This window comes from Dermochelys coriacea, chromosome 24 (assembly GCF_009764565.3).
Source record: "Dermochelys coriacea isolate rDerCor1 chromosome 24, rDerCor1.pri.v4, whole genome shotgun sequence".
NCBI lineage: Eukaryota > Metazoa > Chordata > Testudines > Dermochelyidae > Dermochelys > Dermochelys coriacea.
The window spans coordinates 10,057,673-10,073,608 of NC_050091.1; the positions used below are offsets into that span (position 1 = coordinate 10,057,673).

Sequence of the window (15,936 nt, forward strand, 5' to 3'; positions counted from 1 at the left end):
AACTATTTCACATTTGGGAACAATGTATACCTTCAAATCAGCGGCACTGAGATGGGTACCCACATGGCCCCACAGTATGCCAACATTTTTATGGCTGACTTAGAACAACGCTTCCTCAGCTCTCGTCCCCTAAAGCTCCTACTCTACTTGCGCTACATTGATGACATCTTCATCATCTGGACCCATGGAAAAGAAGCCCTTGAGGAATTCCACCATGATTTCAACAATTTCCATTCCAGCATCAACCTCAGCCTGGACCAGTCCACACAAGAGATCCACTTCCTGGACACTATGGTGCTAATACACGATGGTCACATAAACACCACCCTATATCGGAAACCTACTGACCGCTATTCCTACCTACATGCCTCTAGCTTTCATCCAGATCATACCACATGATCCATTCTCTACAGCCAAGCTCTACGATATAACCGCATTTGCTCCAACCCCTCAGACAGAGACAAACACCTACAAGATCTCTATCATGCATTCTTACAACTACAATACCCACCTGCTGAATTGAAGAAACAGACTTACAGAGCCAGAAGAGTACCCAGAAGTCACCTACTACAGGACAGGCCCAACAAAGAAAATAACAGAACGCCACTAGCCATCACCTTCAGCGCCCAACTAAAACCTCTCCAACGCATCATCAAGGATCTACAACCTATCCTGAAGGACGACCCATCACTCTCACAGATCTTGGGAGACAGGCCAGTCCTTGCTTACAGACAGCCCCCCAACCTGAAGCAAATACTCACCAGCAACCACACACCACACAACAGAACCACTAACCCAGGAACCTACCCTTGCAACAAAACCTTTGCCAACTCTGTCCACATATCTATTCAGGGAACACCATCATAGGGCCTAATCACATCAACCACACTATCAGAGGCTCGTTCACCTGCGCATCTACCAATGTGATTTATGCCATCATGTGCCAGCAATGCCCCTCTGCCATGTACATTGGCCAAACTGGACAGTCTCTACGTAAAAGAATAAATGGACACAAATCAAACGTCAAGAATTATAACATTCAAAAACCAGTTGGAGAACACTTCAATCTCTCCTGTCACTCGATTACAGACCTGAGGGTGGCTATCCTTCAACAAAAAAACTTCAAAACAGACTCCAACGAGAGACTGCTGAATTGGAATTAATTTGCAAAGTGGATACAATTAACTTAGGCTTGAATAGAGACTGGGAATGGATGAGTCATTACACAAAGTAAAACTATTTCCCTATGTTATTTCTCGCCCCCACCCCACCCCCCACTGTTCCTCAAATGTTCGTGTTAACTGCTGGAAATGGCCTACCTTGCTTGTCACCCTGAAAGGTTTTTCCTCCTTCCCCCCCCTGCTGCTGGTGATGGCTCATCTTAAGTGATCACTCTCCTTACAGTGTGTATGATAAAACCCATTGTTTCATGTTCTCTGTGTATGTATATAAATCTCCCCACTGTATTTTCCACCAAATGCATCCAACGAAGTGAGCTGTAGCTCACAAAAGCTTATGCTCAAATAAATTTGTTAGTCGCTAAGGTGCCACAAGTACTCCTTTTCTTTTTGGAGTATTTACAACAGAGTTATGCTCATTTTACAATTAGGTGTTTACTTATAGTGGCAATACCCCCAGTTTATGACAACATATTTACTATGGATTTACGGTTTGCACCAGTGTCAGTGAGAGGATAACCAGATCTGATATTTGAGGTTTAAAAAGCAAAGTAACAACTGCAACAAAATCTTTAGAAATTCATTGCTGTATTTTCTATCCAGCTAGGGAATGAAATTCTGACATTTGGTAGGAAGCTCAGGGGATTTCCTGGGGATGTCGGGGTCCTGTCTCCACTTCCCTCCATAGAAGGTGTCTTGATCTTTCTCTCTCCTCCTCTCTGGCTCATTTCTCAGCATCCACCTCGAAGGCTTTGATCAGCACCCTCTGGACACTGACAGTCACCTCATCCATGAAACTCCTCAGCATCTTGTAAGTGGTGGCAAAAGACAGTGCTCCAGATGCCATGGAGCCCAGCACAGGGACAGAGCGCAGCACCTCCTTAGATAGCTTTGGCACCTTGCCACCTGCCTGAATCAGCAGCTGCACCACCAGGCTGCTGGAGATCTCCTTGGCCAGTGGTGGCTTGATAACAGCCCCCACCGGCTGCCCCACTTCTGCCGCCAGCTTCTCCAGAGAGTCGTCGTCCAGGCTGAAGCTCTTGCAGTAATCTTGCAGGGTCCTAGCGAGGACATCCACATCACAGGAAATCAGGAGCCCTAGGATGGGCGCAGCGTGGACACCGCAGGCCACAGTGGAGACCATCCACATCTGCTTCAGCATGGCAGCCTTCTTCTTCTCCAGGATGTGCAGGGAGATGTTGGGTAGGGCCATCAGGAAGGCGTGCTTCATATGGTGGCTCAGCTCCCTCTCCAGCGTCTTCCCCAGGAGGTGGAAGTCGTACTTGCTGAGATCAAAGGCTGAGAAGAGGAAGACCTGGGGCGAGCGGATGCCTTGGGCCTGCAGACCCTCCAGGCAGTTCTGCTGGATCTCCTGCAGCACCCCCACCTCACTGTAGCTTGATGGCCGGTGCCTGAGGGAGGAATCCAGGTCCACGTCCACCTTGGAGCGGACGAAGCAGAAGCTCTTGTTGATGACTTGGATGTGGCGGGCCAGAGCAGCGTGGTTGGCGGTGAAGCGCTGCGAGGCGATGATAAAGAAGATGTCGTAGCACGAGAAGCCAACTTGCTCCAGGTAGGCGTCAGGATGGAAATCGGGCGTGCCAATCCCCGGCAGGTCCCAGATGGTCAAGTTGGGGTACCGGGGATGCTGGTATGGAGTCGGCTCCCTGGTGGTCTCCACCACACCGGTGCAGGCGGCACCTGCATCCTCATCACCCAGGCCCTGCAGGGCGTTGACGAAGGACGACTTTCCGGAGCCGGTCTCGCCTGTGATGCCCACGTCCAGCTGGATGCTCTCCAGCAACTCCAGCATCTCCTGCAGCCTGGAGGCCACTCCGGCGAGGTTCCCCTCCTCAAAAGCAGCTTTCAGGGCCTCCAGCTCCTCCCTCGACAGCTTGATGATGCCCTCACTGCTCTGTGAGGCCATGTTGGCTCCGGCAAACTGCTGCAGCCCCTGCCTTACAGAAGGAAAGGCCAGTTCTTGTGCGAGTTCCTGGGAATGCTGAACGGCTGAAACCCTCGTCTAGGTCTTTGTCTCTGGGCAGCTCCTCCCAGAGACCCAGCCCCATCCCAGCCTCCGCCTTCTCTGGCCCAGCCAATTGCACCCCTCTGACCTCCCAGAAATCCAGCTCCCCCTCAGCTGAGATTCCCAGGCTTCCATCTCCTCCGGCCTGGGCTATCACAGCTCCTCCCTCTTATTATCGGGCATGGGTGGAAGGGGCAGAACTGGGGGCTAGCCTCCCCTAAGGTGGGCTCCACTGACCACCCATGAGTGTACACAAGCCCTTAGTTGGCACAGACATTGTGTGTTCAGGCTGGCAATCTACTTACCTCCCTAATCCTGTTTTACAGGCCTCCCCCACATTAACTGCGGCACAGACAGCTGCAGCGGCACAGGAGCTAGCAAACAGAGCTCTAAACAGAGGAGTTTGAGTGGGAGTTTTCAAGGGGAGTTTGTATTGTGGTGCTTGTTTGGGGGTTTTTTTTCTGGGGGGAGTGGTCTTTTTGGTGTGGCTTGTGTTTCCCAGATTAACAGGATTTAGGTGGGAAGGCGATGACAGATACGGAGGCAGCTGTGGGAATGACTCCTGTAGTGGAAGACACATTGAGGATGACTGGATGTGGAAGCTGTGGTATGTACATGATCCTGGAGGGGGGACCTGGTAAGGGTTTTTTCTGCATGAAATGCCGTCTGATAGAGCTGATGGAGGAAAAGATCCAAGGTTTGGAGATGCAGGTGGAAAGTCTCGTTGAGTTTAGGAAGGAGTTTGAGCAGATGATGGAGCAAAGATATGAGGTATCTGAAGGGAAAAGCTCAGATTCACAGATGGAAGCAGGGCTGGGGAATTTTGAGGGGAGACTGGGTGAGGAAAGTGGTCAGTGGAAGCATGTGACTAAAAGGACCAGGCAGAGGAAAAGATGGGCTAGTGAAGGAGAAATAGAGCTTAGGAACAGGTTTGCAGAGTTGGAAAATGAAGAAGGGGCTCAGCAGGTTCTTGTTGAAGGTGGAAGGGTAAGGAAGAAGAGAAGAGAGGCTAGTCCTATAGGAAAAGCGGAAGAGTCAAGGGAGACTACACCAAATATGAGCCCCAGGAGGATACAGGATGGGTTGAAGAGGATTATAAGGGAAAATAGGAATGGAAAGAACTTGCAGCCAGAGGGAACAGGGGAGAGACTGGAGAATAGCACTGTCACCAGGAAAAGGCAGGTCTATGTGATCGGGGACTCTTTATTGAGAAGAATAGACAGGCCTGTAACTAGAGCTGATCCAGAGAATAGAAGGGTGTGCTGTCTTCCGGGTGCTAAGATACGGGACGTAGACCTGAGGTTGAAAAGGATCCTAAAGGGAGCGGGAAAGAATCCCCTAATTATCCTTCATGTGGGAACAAATGATATGGCTAGATTCTCGCTGGAAAGTATTAAGGGAGACTATGCTAGGCTGGGGAAGACGCTTAAGGAAATTGAGGCTCAGGTGATCTTTAGCGGGATCCTTCCTGTTCCTAGAGAAGGGCAACAAAGGTGTGACAAGATTATGACTGTTAACAGATGGCTTAGGCAGTGGTGCTATAAGGAGGGCTTTGGGATGTATGGCCACTGGGAGGCATTCACAGACAGAGGACAGTTCTCTCAGGATGGACTTCATCTGAGTAGGGAAGGAAATAGACTTCTAGGATCGAGGCTGGCACAACTGATAAAGAGAGCTTTAAACTAGGAATTAGGGGGAGATGGTTGGGAGATGTCCAGGTAATCTCCACGCCAGATTTTAGCATTGAGAGGGAAGAAGACGAAGTAAGAAAGGATACAGCTGTGGGTAGGAGAATGTATATAAGGAGCGAGGGCAGTGTGGATACTAGTCTAATAGGTTATACTGGCTGTAGAATGACTGTGCCTAATAGGGTACAAAATGTGAGCGAGGCCAAACAGCAAAAATGAAGATGTTTGTACACCAATGCGAGGAGCCTAAGTAACAAAATGGAGGAACTAGAGCTACTGGTACAGGAAGTGAAACCAGATATTATAGGGATAACAGAAACATGGTGGAATAGTAGTCATGACTGGACTACAGGTATTGAAGGATATGTGCTGTTTAGGAAAGACAGAAACAAAGGTAAAGGTGGTGGAGTAGCATTGTATATCAATGATGAGGTAGAATGTAAAGAAATAAGAAGCGATGCAATGGATAAGACAGAGTCCGTCTGGGCAAAAATTACATTGGGGAAGATAACTAGTAAAGCCTCTCCTACGATAGTGCTTGGGGTGTGCTATAGACCTCCGGGATCTAATTTGGATATGGATAGAGCCCTTTTTAATAAAGTAAATACTAATGGAAACTGCGTGTTCATGGGAGACTTTAACTTCCCAGATATAGACTGGAGGACCAGTGCTAGTAATAATAATAGGGCTCAGATTTTCCTAGATGTGATAGCTGATGGATTCCTTCATCAAGTAGTTGCTGAACCAACTAGAGGGGATGCCATTTTAGATTTAATTTTCGTGAGTAGCGAGGACCTCATAGAAGAAATGGTTGTAGGGGACAATCTTGGCTCAAGTGATCATGAGCTAATTCAGTTCAAACTAAATGGAAGGATTAACAAAAATAAATCTGCAACTAGAGTTTTTGATTTCAAAAGGGCTGACTTTCAAAAATTAAGGAAATTAGTTAGGGAAGTGGGTTGGACTGAAGAACTTATGGATCTAAAGGCAGAGGAGGCCTGGGATTACTTTAAATCAAAGCTGCAGAAGCTATCGGAAGCCTGTATCCCAAGAAAGGGGAAAAAATTCATAGGAAGGAGTTGTAGACCAAGCTGGATGAGCAAGCATCTTAGAGAGGTGATTAAGAAGAAGCAGAAAGCATACAGGGAGTGGAAGATGGGAGGGATCAGCAAGGAAAGCTATCTAATTGAGGTCAGAACATGTAGGGATAAAGTGAGAAAGGCTAAAAGTCAAGTAGAGTTGGACCTTGCAAAGGGAATTAAAACCAATAGTAAAAGGTTCTATAGCCATATAAATAAGAAGAAAACTAAGAAAGAAGAAGTGGGGCCGCTAAACACTGAGGATGGAGTGGAGGTTAAGGATAATCTAGGCATGGCCCAATATCTAAACAAATACTTTGCCTCAGTCTTTAATAAGGCTAAAGAGGATCTTAGGGATAATGGTAGCATGACAAATGGGAATGAGGATATGGAGGTAGATATTACCATATCTGAGGTAGAAGCAAAACTGAAACAGCTTAATGGGACTAAATTGGGGGACCCAGATAATCTTCATCCAAGAATATTAAAGGAATTGGCACCTGAAATTGCAAGCCCATTAGCACGAATTTTTAATGAATCTGTAAACTCAGGAGTAGTACCGAATGATTGGAGAATTGCTAATATAGTTCCTATTTTTAAGAAAGGAAAAAAAAGTGATCCGGGTAACTACAGGCCAGTTAGTTTGACATCTGTAGTATGCAAGGTCCTGGAAAAAATTTTGAAGGAGAAATTAGTTAAGGACATTGAAGTCAATGGTAAATGGGACAAAATACAACATGGTTTTACAAAAGGCAGATCGTGCCAAACCAACCTAATCTCCTTTTTTGAAAAAGTAACAGATTTTTTAGATAAAGGAAATGCAGTGGATCTAATTTACCTAGATTTCAGTAAGGCATTTGATACCGTGCCACATGGGGAATTATTAGTTAAATTGGAGAAGATGGGGATCAATATGAACATCAAAAGGTGGATAAGGAATTGGTTAAAGGGGAGACTGCAACGGGTCCTACTGAAAGGCGAACTGTCAGGCTGGAGGGAGGTTACCAATGGAGTTCCTCAGGGATCAGTTTTGGGACCAATCTTATTTAATCTTTTTATTACTGACCTTGGCACAAAAAGTGGGAGTGTGCTAATAAAGTTTGCAGATGATACAAAGCTGGGAGGTATTGCCAATTCAGAGAAGGATCTGGATATTATACAGGAGGATCTGGATGACCTTGTAAACTGGAGTAATAGTAATAGGATGAAATTTAATAGTGAGAAGTGTAAGGTTATACATTTAGGGATTAATAACAAGAATTTTAGTTACAAGTTGGAGACGCATCAATTAGAAGTAACGGAAGAGGAGAAGGACCTTGGAGTATTGGTTGATCATAGGATGACTATGAGTTGCCAATGTGCTATGGCTGTGAAAAAAGCTAATGTGGTTTTGGGATGCATCAGGAGAGGCATTTCCAGTAGGGATAAGGAGGTTTTAGTACCATTATACAAGGCACTGGTGAGACCTCACCTAGAATACTGTGTGCAGTTTTGGTCTCCCGTGTTTAAAAAGGATGAATTCAAACTGGAGCAGGTACAGAGAAGGGCTACTAGGATGATCCGAGGAATGGAAAACTTGTCTTATGAAAGGAGACTTAAGGAGCTTGGCTTGTTTAGCCTAACTAAAAGAAGGTTGAGGGGAGATATGATTGCTCTCTATAAATATATCAAAGGGATAAATACAGGAGAGGGAGAGGAATTATTTCAGCTCAGCACCAATGTGGACACAAGAACAAATGGGTATAAACTAGCCACCAGGAAGTTTAGACTTGAAATCAGACGAAGGTTTTTAACCATCAGAGGAGTGAAGTTTTGGAATAGCCTTCCAAGGGAAGCAGTGGGGGCAAAAGATCTATCTGGTTTTAAGATTCTATTTGATAAGTTTATGGAGGAGATGGTATGATGGGATAACGGGATTTTGGTAAGTAATTGATTTTTAAATATTCAGGGTAAATAGGACTAATCCCCTGAGATGGGATATTAGATGGATGGGATCTGAGTTACCCAGGAAAGAATTTTCTGTAGTATCTGGCCCATATGCTCAGGGTTTAGCTGATTGCCATATTTGGGGTCGGGAAGGAATTTTCCTCCAGGGCAGATTGGAGAGGCCCTGGAGGTTTTTCGCCTTCCTCTGTAGCATGGGGCATGGTTGACTTGAGGGAGGCTTCTCTGCTCCTTGAAGTCTTTGAACCATGATTTAAGGACTTCAATAGCTCAGACATAGGTGAGGTTTTTCATAGGAGTGGGTGGGTGAGATTCTGTGGCCTGCGCTGTGCAGGAGGTCGGACTAGATGATCAGAATGGTCCCTTCTGACCTTAGTATCTATGAATCTATGAAACTGCTCACGTCAAGTCTGGCATACAGTCCAATGCCCTTTTCTTTTCTTTTCTTTTCTTTTCTTTTCTTTTCTTTTCTTTTCTTTTCTTTATTAGCGTTTCTTTCATTGGCACCAGAGCCCTGCCTTTCAGTGCTTTCTTTTTAACATTCATCACCCAGCAAGACATACCTGAAAGCACAATCATCTCAATCCTTTGAACCACCAAATGAACCCCTCCTAGCGCGGGCCTCTATAAAGGTAAGTATACCGGTATAGCTATTCCCATATGGGAAGGGGAATCAAGTAGACCACTAGAGGGCACCTTTACATTAGTATACACTAGGCATGTCCCTGTATAACTTTTCTGGTGAGCGGGCCGCTTCTACCCCAAGAGTTATACAGTAGAACCTCAGAGTGACAAACACCGGAGTTAAGAACTGACCGGTCAGCCACACACTGCATTTGGAACGGGAAGTATGCACTCAGGCAGCAGCCGGGACAGCAAGTACAGTACAGTCCTGTGTTAAAAGTAAACTACTTAAAAAAAAGGGAAAGGAGCATTTTTCTTCCTCATGGCAAAGTTGCGAAGCAGTCACGGTTCAGCTCTAAACTTTTGAAAGAATAACGACAGTGTTTTGTTCAGAGTTACTAACCACCTCCATTCGCGAGGTGTTCATAACTCGGAGGTTCTACTGTGCCAGGACATCTAGCCATCACCTTCAGCCCCCAACTAAAACCTCTCCAACGCATCATCAAGGATCTACAACCTATCCTGAAGGACGACCCATCACTCTCACAGATCTTGGGAGACAGGCCAGTCCTTGCTTACAGACAGCCCCCCAATCTGAAGCAAATACTCACCAGCAACCACACACCACACAACAGAACCACCAGCCCAGGAACCTATCCTTGCAACAAAGCCCGTTGCCAACTCTGTCCACATATCTATTCAGGGGACACCATCATAGGGCCTAATCGCATCAGCCACACTATCAGAGGCTCATTCATCTGCGCATCTACCAATGTGATATATGCCATCATGTGCCAGCAATGCCCCTCTGCCATGTACATTGGTCAAACTGGACAGTCTCTACATAAAAGAATGAATGGACACAAATCAGACGTCAAGAATTATAACATTCAAAAACCAGTTGGAGAACACTTCAATCTCTCTGGTCACTCGATTACAGACCTAAGAGTGGCTATCCTTCAACAAAAAAGCTTCAAAAACAGACTCCAATGAGAGACTGCTGAATTGGAATTAATTTGCAAACTGGATACAATTAACTTAGGCTTGAATAGAGACTGGGAATGGATGAGTCATTACACAAAATAAAACTATTTCCCCATGTTATTTCTCCACCCCCCACCCCCCCCCAACCCCCACTGTTCCTCAGATATTCTTGTTAACTGCTGGAAATAGCCTACCTTGCTTGTCACCACGAAAGGTTTTCCTCCTTCCCCCCCCCTCCCCGCTGCTGGTGATGGCTTATCTTAAGTGATCACTCTCCTTACAGTGTGTATGATAAACCCATTGTTTCATGTTCTCTGTGTGTGTATATCAATCTCCCCTCTGTTTTTTCCACCAAATGCATCCAATGAAGTGAGCTGTGGCTCACGAAAGCTTATGCTCTAATAAATTTGTTAGTCTCTAAGGTGCCACAAGTACTCCTTTTCTTTGTGCCAGGACAAGAACTGTGGACAGACCTGGCCTCAGGCCAAAGGTAATTAAACTACCTGTGAGACCTTATGCTGAGCAGTGCACTCACACACATCCTGGGCGTTAACCCCTCCCTCCCCCCAGGAGCACTCAGCACCGGGCTCAGTCTCTGGCAGGACAGGGACCTGCGCAATGAAAGGGGAGTGCCAGTGACTCACAGAGAGGGAGGTTACATTAGAGAGGAGAGCATATAAGAGGAGAAGGGGAAGGGGGCCGACTTCCCATTTCCCCTCACTCTGCTTATACTTCATGTACCAGTGGGGAATAGGATGAATGGGGCTGGGGACTTGCAGGATGCTCTGTCCAGAGTTACTGTGCCAGTTCCCTCTAAAGTTCCCTCTAAAAGGCGATCACTCAGAGGGGTATGGGTGTTGGGGGTGGGAGTGCATCCTTTTGAAACTTGTCCCTAACAGCAATATCTTGCATTTATACGCCACCTTGCATCCTAAAAAATATGAAAGGACTTTGCAGATTGCATGCATAAACTCTGGGGTAGGACACAGCAGCTTTTAATAACACAAAGCAACACTGCACAATGGCTTAGGACAGAAAGGGATGACAGATCCTGTATCCAATTTAAACTATTTCAGGAAGCTGATTGCAAATTACCCAAGATGGAATACGGCCAGGACACTGACTTCATATCCCCTCCTCTTGAGAAAAATCCTGTTAGTTCTTTAATAGGAATTGCAAGTAATCCAGACCTTGATTTCATCCATTAGGTTCATGACACCAAACCCTGACACCATGCTGGGCTTTTCTCCAGTGTTGACTAAGAGAAAGGAGCCTGAGTCACTCCTTCCGTTTCCAGTACCAGCTGGGTTTTCCCTGGGGGGGTCTCACCACCACATTAACTTTGTTCTGCTGGTAAAATCTGATGAGACTGCAGCCCAAGGCTGTACTGCTGTGAGCACAAACAGGGGCAGGACCTCTTTAAGGGACTGATTTGGCTCATCTTGAAGTCAGTGCTAAAGTTCCCATGGACTTTAATGGCAACAGGATTGGACCCTTAGTCCTTGACCAACCAAATGGTCCCTGAGCGTGGGCGCTCAGTCCTGGCACAACATGCTAAGCAAGTTCTCTGGAGTCTGGCTTACAGACGGGCTGCCTGTGGGAGCTACTACTCTGACTGATTTCAGAGTAGCAGCCGTGTTAGTCTGTATTTGCAAAAAGAAAAGGAGGACTTGTGGCACCTTAGAGACTAACAAATTTATTTGAGCATAAGCTTTCATGAGCTACAGCTACAGCTACAGCAGGAATGCATCTGATTAAGTGAGCTGTAGCTCACGAAAGCTTATGCTCAAATAAATTTGTTAGTCACTAAGGTGCCACAAGTCCTCCTTTTCTTTTTTACTCTGACTGAGCAGCTCTGCAAGGCTGGAGAAAGGCAGTGGGGAGAAGACAAATGATCTAGGATGCCAAGCCTTTCCCAGCCTGGCTGAGTCTTTCGTGACTACCACTAGTCTGCATTTGGTTTGACAGCTCCTAGCCAAACATCCTGTTCCTCTATCGTTATCAGAAACTAAGGGGAAATAAAAGTAATGCAGGGCCTGAAATAGGCTTCAGTGAAAAAGCCGGAAGAGAGCTCTGAGCAGGCAAAGTGACCACAATTTCCTGTCTCATTCTGGCCCTGGCGTGTTGGTCAATTTTGTTGCTCTGTAGCTGAGTATAGACACATGAAGCAGGCCAGGAAATTCCTCCTGACTGTCAATTAAAAGCAACTCTTCAGTGCCCTCAAGAAGGATATTTTGGATGGGTGATTTTCCTCGGGGTGAATCACCCCTCCCTCTTTAAAATGAACTCCAACCTCTGCTATTTACTGGTCCAAGCTTTCAGATGCATTTATTAAGAGACAGAGCAAGGTTTCCTTCCATCTGATACTCTTTGCTGAAATGGGAGAGGATGGTTTAGTGATCTAAACTCTGAGATCCTCTGGAATCGCAGGTTCATACTCTGGCCACCAACTCATCTTAGTCTGTCCCAGCCCTCGCTGCTCTGTGTGGACATGACAGCTCCCCTGGCTCTTTTGTGTAAGAGGAGCTGTGCTATCCCTTCTGTCCTTGGGGAAAGTTTCCCTTCCCCCCTAATTTGCAACATGTCATGCTGCTCTCCGTTGACACCCTCCACCCCAGAGGTGACTGCATGTCCGGGGGGCTATAAGAATGTGGTATGTCAAGATCTTTGGAATAAAAGGCATTTGAGAAATGTACTAGTGCATCATTATTAGGAATACCTGGTCCTGGAAGGATACCAGGGAGGAGGAGTGTGTTATTTGTATAGTGCAGTAGCTTCCAGAGGTCCCATCAGGAAAAGTCCTCCTTGAGCTAGATACTGTACAAACACATATGAAGACACATCCCTGTCCCAAAGAGTTTACAGTCTAAGGCGGCGAGAGTAGCAAAGGTTGAGTGACACAGTAACGCACATCCATTGCAGCTGTATATCAACTTTAATTTGACAATATTACTTTTATTTCCAGCATCATCTATGAATGAGACTGTGGCCTGTCATGCTGACAGGTCATGCTCATTTGTGCTCCTCTGTCTCTCGTAATTTGTATTGCCCTCTTGTCTCATAACCCCACCCCACCCCGTGTAGACAAGCTGTTAGATTGCAAGGTCTTTGGGGCAGGGACTGTCTTTCTGTTCTGTGTTTGCACAATATAGTCCTGCTCCATGACTAGAGCTTCTATCCACTGCCACAATCCACAATGATACCACTAATTATCATTATTATTATTGTATTAACTAAGTGCTACCTCCCGTCATGTGTCACTCTACACAGCCGACTTTACCTCACTGATTTTTTGTAGGTGTAGTGGGAGGGGTGTCTATGGGAGGGATTTAAAGGAGACATTAGTGACTTTCCACGTTAGCTCAGGGAGAGTAATCCGGGCCTACAGGGCATCTCTGCAGAAGGTGTGGAGACATTTGTGCAAATAACTGGGAACAAGACAGATGGACCCAGAACCACAGGCAAAGCAGAGAAGGCAAGAGGTACTGCTAGAAGAGACAAGAGCGAACACATAGGTCTGCAAAGGGCCTTGAAGACGAGCACATGACATTTGGATTTTGACTGCAATGAAACATGTGGTGTTGATATATTCAAAGAGGGGGGTCAGAGCAGAAAGCAGGCAGGCGATCACAGCAGTTGTGTTTGGAATTAGTTGAAATGGGGCAATGTGGGATTTAGGGAGAGGAGGCGGTTATAGATAGATGATTCCCTGGTCTCTTCGTTCCCTCTGAAGCACCTGGCATTGGCTGCTGTTGGAAGACAGGATACTGAGCTAGATGGACCATTGGTCTGACCCAGTATGCTGTTCCTATGTTCTTATAACAAACCAACGAGGCTCTGGCGCAGGAGTGGATGATGGGTTTGGCTGTCTGAAAGAAAAGGAGAAATCTTAGAAATGTTCTGGAGGGAGAAGCACCAAGCTTCAGACACACTGGGATGGATGGGACAAGAGAGAGGGAGAAGCTAACAGGAGACAAGGAGGAGAGTGATGTTCTCAGCTAGGACAAGTTGGAAGAAATCCAGGACATTGGAGAGAAAAGAGCAGAAGCTCAGCTGAGGCCATGTTACGGTGACGCTGATAGCAAGATCTCCTGGGAGCGAGGTCAGAGTCAGCCTGCGATGGAGGGAGTCGTGGAAAGTCAGAGCAGGGGTTCATCAGCACACAGGAGCTAGATGGAATCGTGTGAGAAGATCACAACACCCAGAGAAAGGGTGAGGGGGAAGAAGAGATGGGGTCTGGCTCGGAGCCCTGTGCCAGTCTCCCAGAGAGGGGTAAGAAGGAGGCACAGCCATCCACCAAATGAGACGATGATGCTCCAGTCAGAGCGGCAGGGGAAGAAAGAGGCAGGGAAGCCCGAGAAGAGTAAGAATTCCAGCAAGAGGGTGTCCTTGTCCAAGGCAGCAGAGCCTGGTGTGCCCGGCAGGGTGTGCCCAGGCCCTGAGGTTTAGCCAGACATGGCTCTTGTAGGCCGTGGGGAGAATAGGTCCAGTGGAGCAGAGGGGGTTGAAGGCAGCTGAGGGGGCAGGAGGTGGAGGTGCAGAAGAAGAGCTCCAGGCAGCGGTTGTACCTGTGGTGTTCAGTGTTTAATGGTGAAGCAAAAAAGGACGGACCGGTAACTGCAGGGGTGGCGTGGGGGGGGCTGTTAGGGTGGGGAGAACAAAGCACACTCTTGTTGTGAGGGAAACAGGCCAAAAGGCAGCAGCCGATGAAAGGAGTGGGGCAGAGAGAGGCTAGTAGCTGAGAGGGGCTGAGGCCAAGAGAGCCAGAAGTCAATGTTAGAGAGGAGGGAGGATGGTGACAGGTGGCAGGGGACGGAGAAGAGTCAGGGGCCATGTTGTTGGAAGGAGCAGGAGATGGGAGGGGCAGATGCAGAGGACCAGAGGTGGTGGCAGGGACTGGGCTGGGTGATAGGTATTGGTAAGAACAGACAGCAGGGAGCCAGGACTCCTGGGGTCAGTGCCTGGCTCTGCCATTGGCTCACGGCCTGGCAGCGGGTTCAGTCACTTCACTTCTCGGTGTCTCACATAGGGGGCACCAATGCGCCAAACCGCAGCAGCCAGCATTAACCACCGATCTCCCACCAAGGCCAGGCAGGTAGGGAACCTTCCCACCCCATCCTGAAGGGGGCAGAGGAGCTCCATGGTCCTGTACCCCAAAGACCTGTGGGGCTCAGCCACCGAGTCATACTCAGCACAGCCCTGGTGGATAGGACCAGACTGGAGTTTGGGTGAACTGGTTGTAGAGGGCTGGGGCTGCCGTGTAAATCCTTTGCAAGCCTCCTCCGTTCTCTAAAATATGCTGCTTTTTCCGCACCTCTCCCTGAACGCTGACTCTGTCAATGAGTGATCATAGCTCAACTTCCTGACATTAATGAACCCCCCCGCCCCCAGCACCCCAGAGGCAGGTTAGCAGCCTCCTATCACCACCCTTGCCTTTCTTGGGGTATGTCTACACTTACAATGCTACAGCACCGCTGAAGTGCTTCAGTATAAACACTACCTACGTCGATGGGAGGGGTTCTCCTGTCGGCGTAGGTAATCCAGCTCCCCAGAGGTGGTAGCTAGGTTGACGGAGGAATTCTTCTGTCGATCTAGCACTGTCCTCTCCAGGGGTTAGGTCACTGTAGCTCCGTCTATCAGGGGTGTGGATTTTTCACACCCCTAAAATATGTAGCTATACCAGTGTAAGATCCTAGGGTAGACCAGGCCTTGGGACAGTGCTGTAGAAAGTGCTTGCCCTCGTGCCTGTCTTGGACGTGAGCTAGCGAGATTAAAGCTAACCCAGGTGTGTCAGCTGGAGCTGCAATCCCTCGCTGTGACCATATCCTCAGAGTGCAAGTTCTTTGGGCAGGAAGTGTGTCTACCTGTATGTTGCACATTGCCTGGACTGGTGCCTCTAAGCACTCTTGGGCCATAAGCAATAAATAACACCTCTCTTCTCAATTCCTTTCCCTGGCTCATGCCTCCCATTCTCCAGAACCTTGCCGCAACCTGGAGGGTATCCATTTGCCATCATTTCAGCAGCATTGCCAAGGTCCTGAATCGGCCTCTGCAGAAGTCCTTCTCCAGGCCTTCCTCTGTTCCCCAGCCTGTTCCCTTGGTTTGCCTGGCATCCCTCTAGATCTCGTCACTATGGCACCACTAGTAGCACAAGACCCTTCTGCACAGCTGCCTCTCTCTCACTTGCTTAACTTGCCACCTGATTTCCAGCCTTGGAGGAAACCCTCTCTGCTCCCCCCTTGCCTGAGCCTCTGAATTCCTCTCTCTCTCTCTGCTATTATTGATGAGTTTTGTGCTGGGCCTGCAGTTCTCATGGCGAGGACTGTTCACTTCAGTAAGGGTTATTAAGATCCAGCGCCAAAGTTGACCTGTATTGTATGTAAGCAGGATCTGAATGAGCTCACCCTTGACAG

General features: G+C 47.6%; 1 protein-coding gene across 1 annotated transcript; it reads right to left on the bottom strand.

The window, feature by feature from the left end:
• Positions 1-1,796: 1,796 nt before the first annotated feature.
• On the bottom strand, positions 1,797-3,341 carry LOC119847917 (interferon-inducible GTPase 5-like). The gene has a single exon (XM_038383153.2). The coding sequence runs from the start codon at positions 3,103-3,105 to the stop codon at positions 1,903-1,905; it is 1,203 nt and encodes a 400-aa protein (XP_038239081.1). The 5' UTR covers positions 3,106-3,341; the 3' UTR covers positions 1,797-1,902.
• Between the last annotated feature and the right edge of the window lie 12,595 nt (positions 3,342-15,936).

What these genes read in the sequence shown, in the direction of transcription:
- LOC119847917 (XM_038383153.2), bottom strand. Translation starts at nt 3,105, where the DNA reads ATGGCCTCACAGAGCAGTGAGGGCATCATCAAGCTGTCGAGGGAGGAG.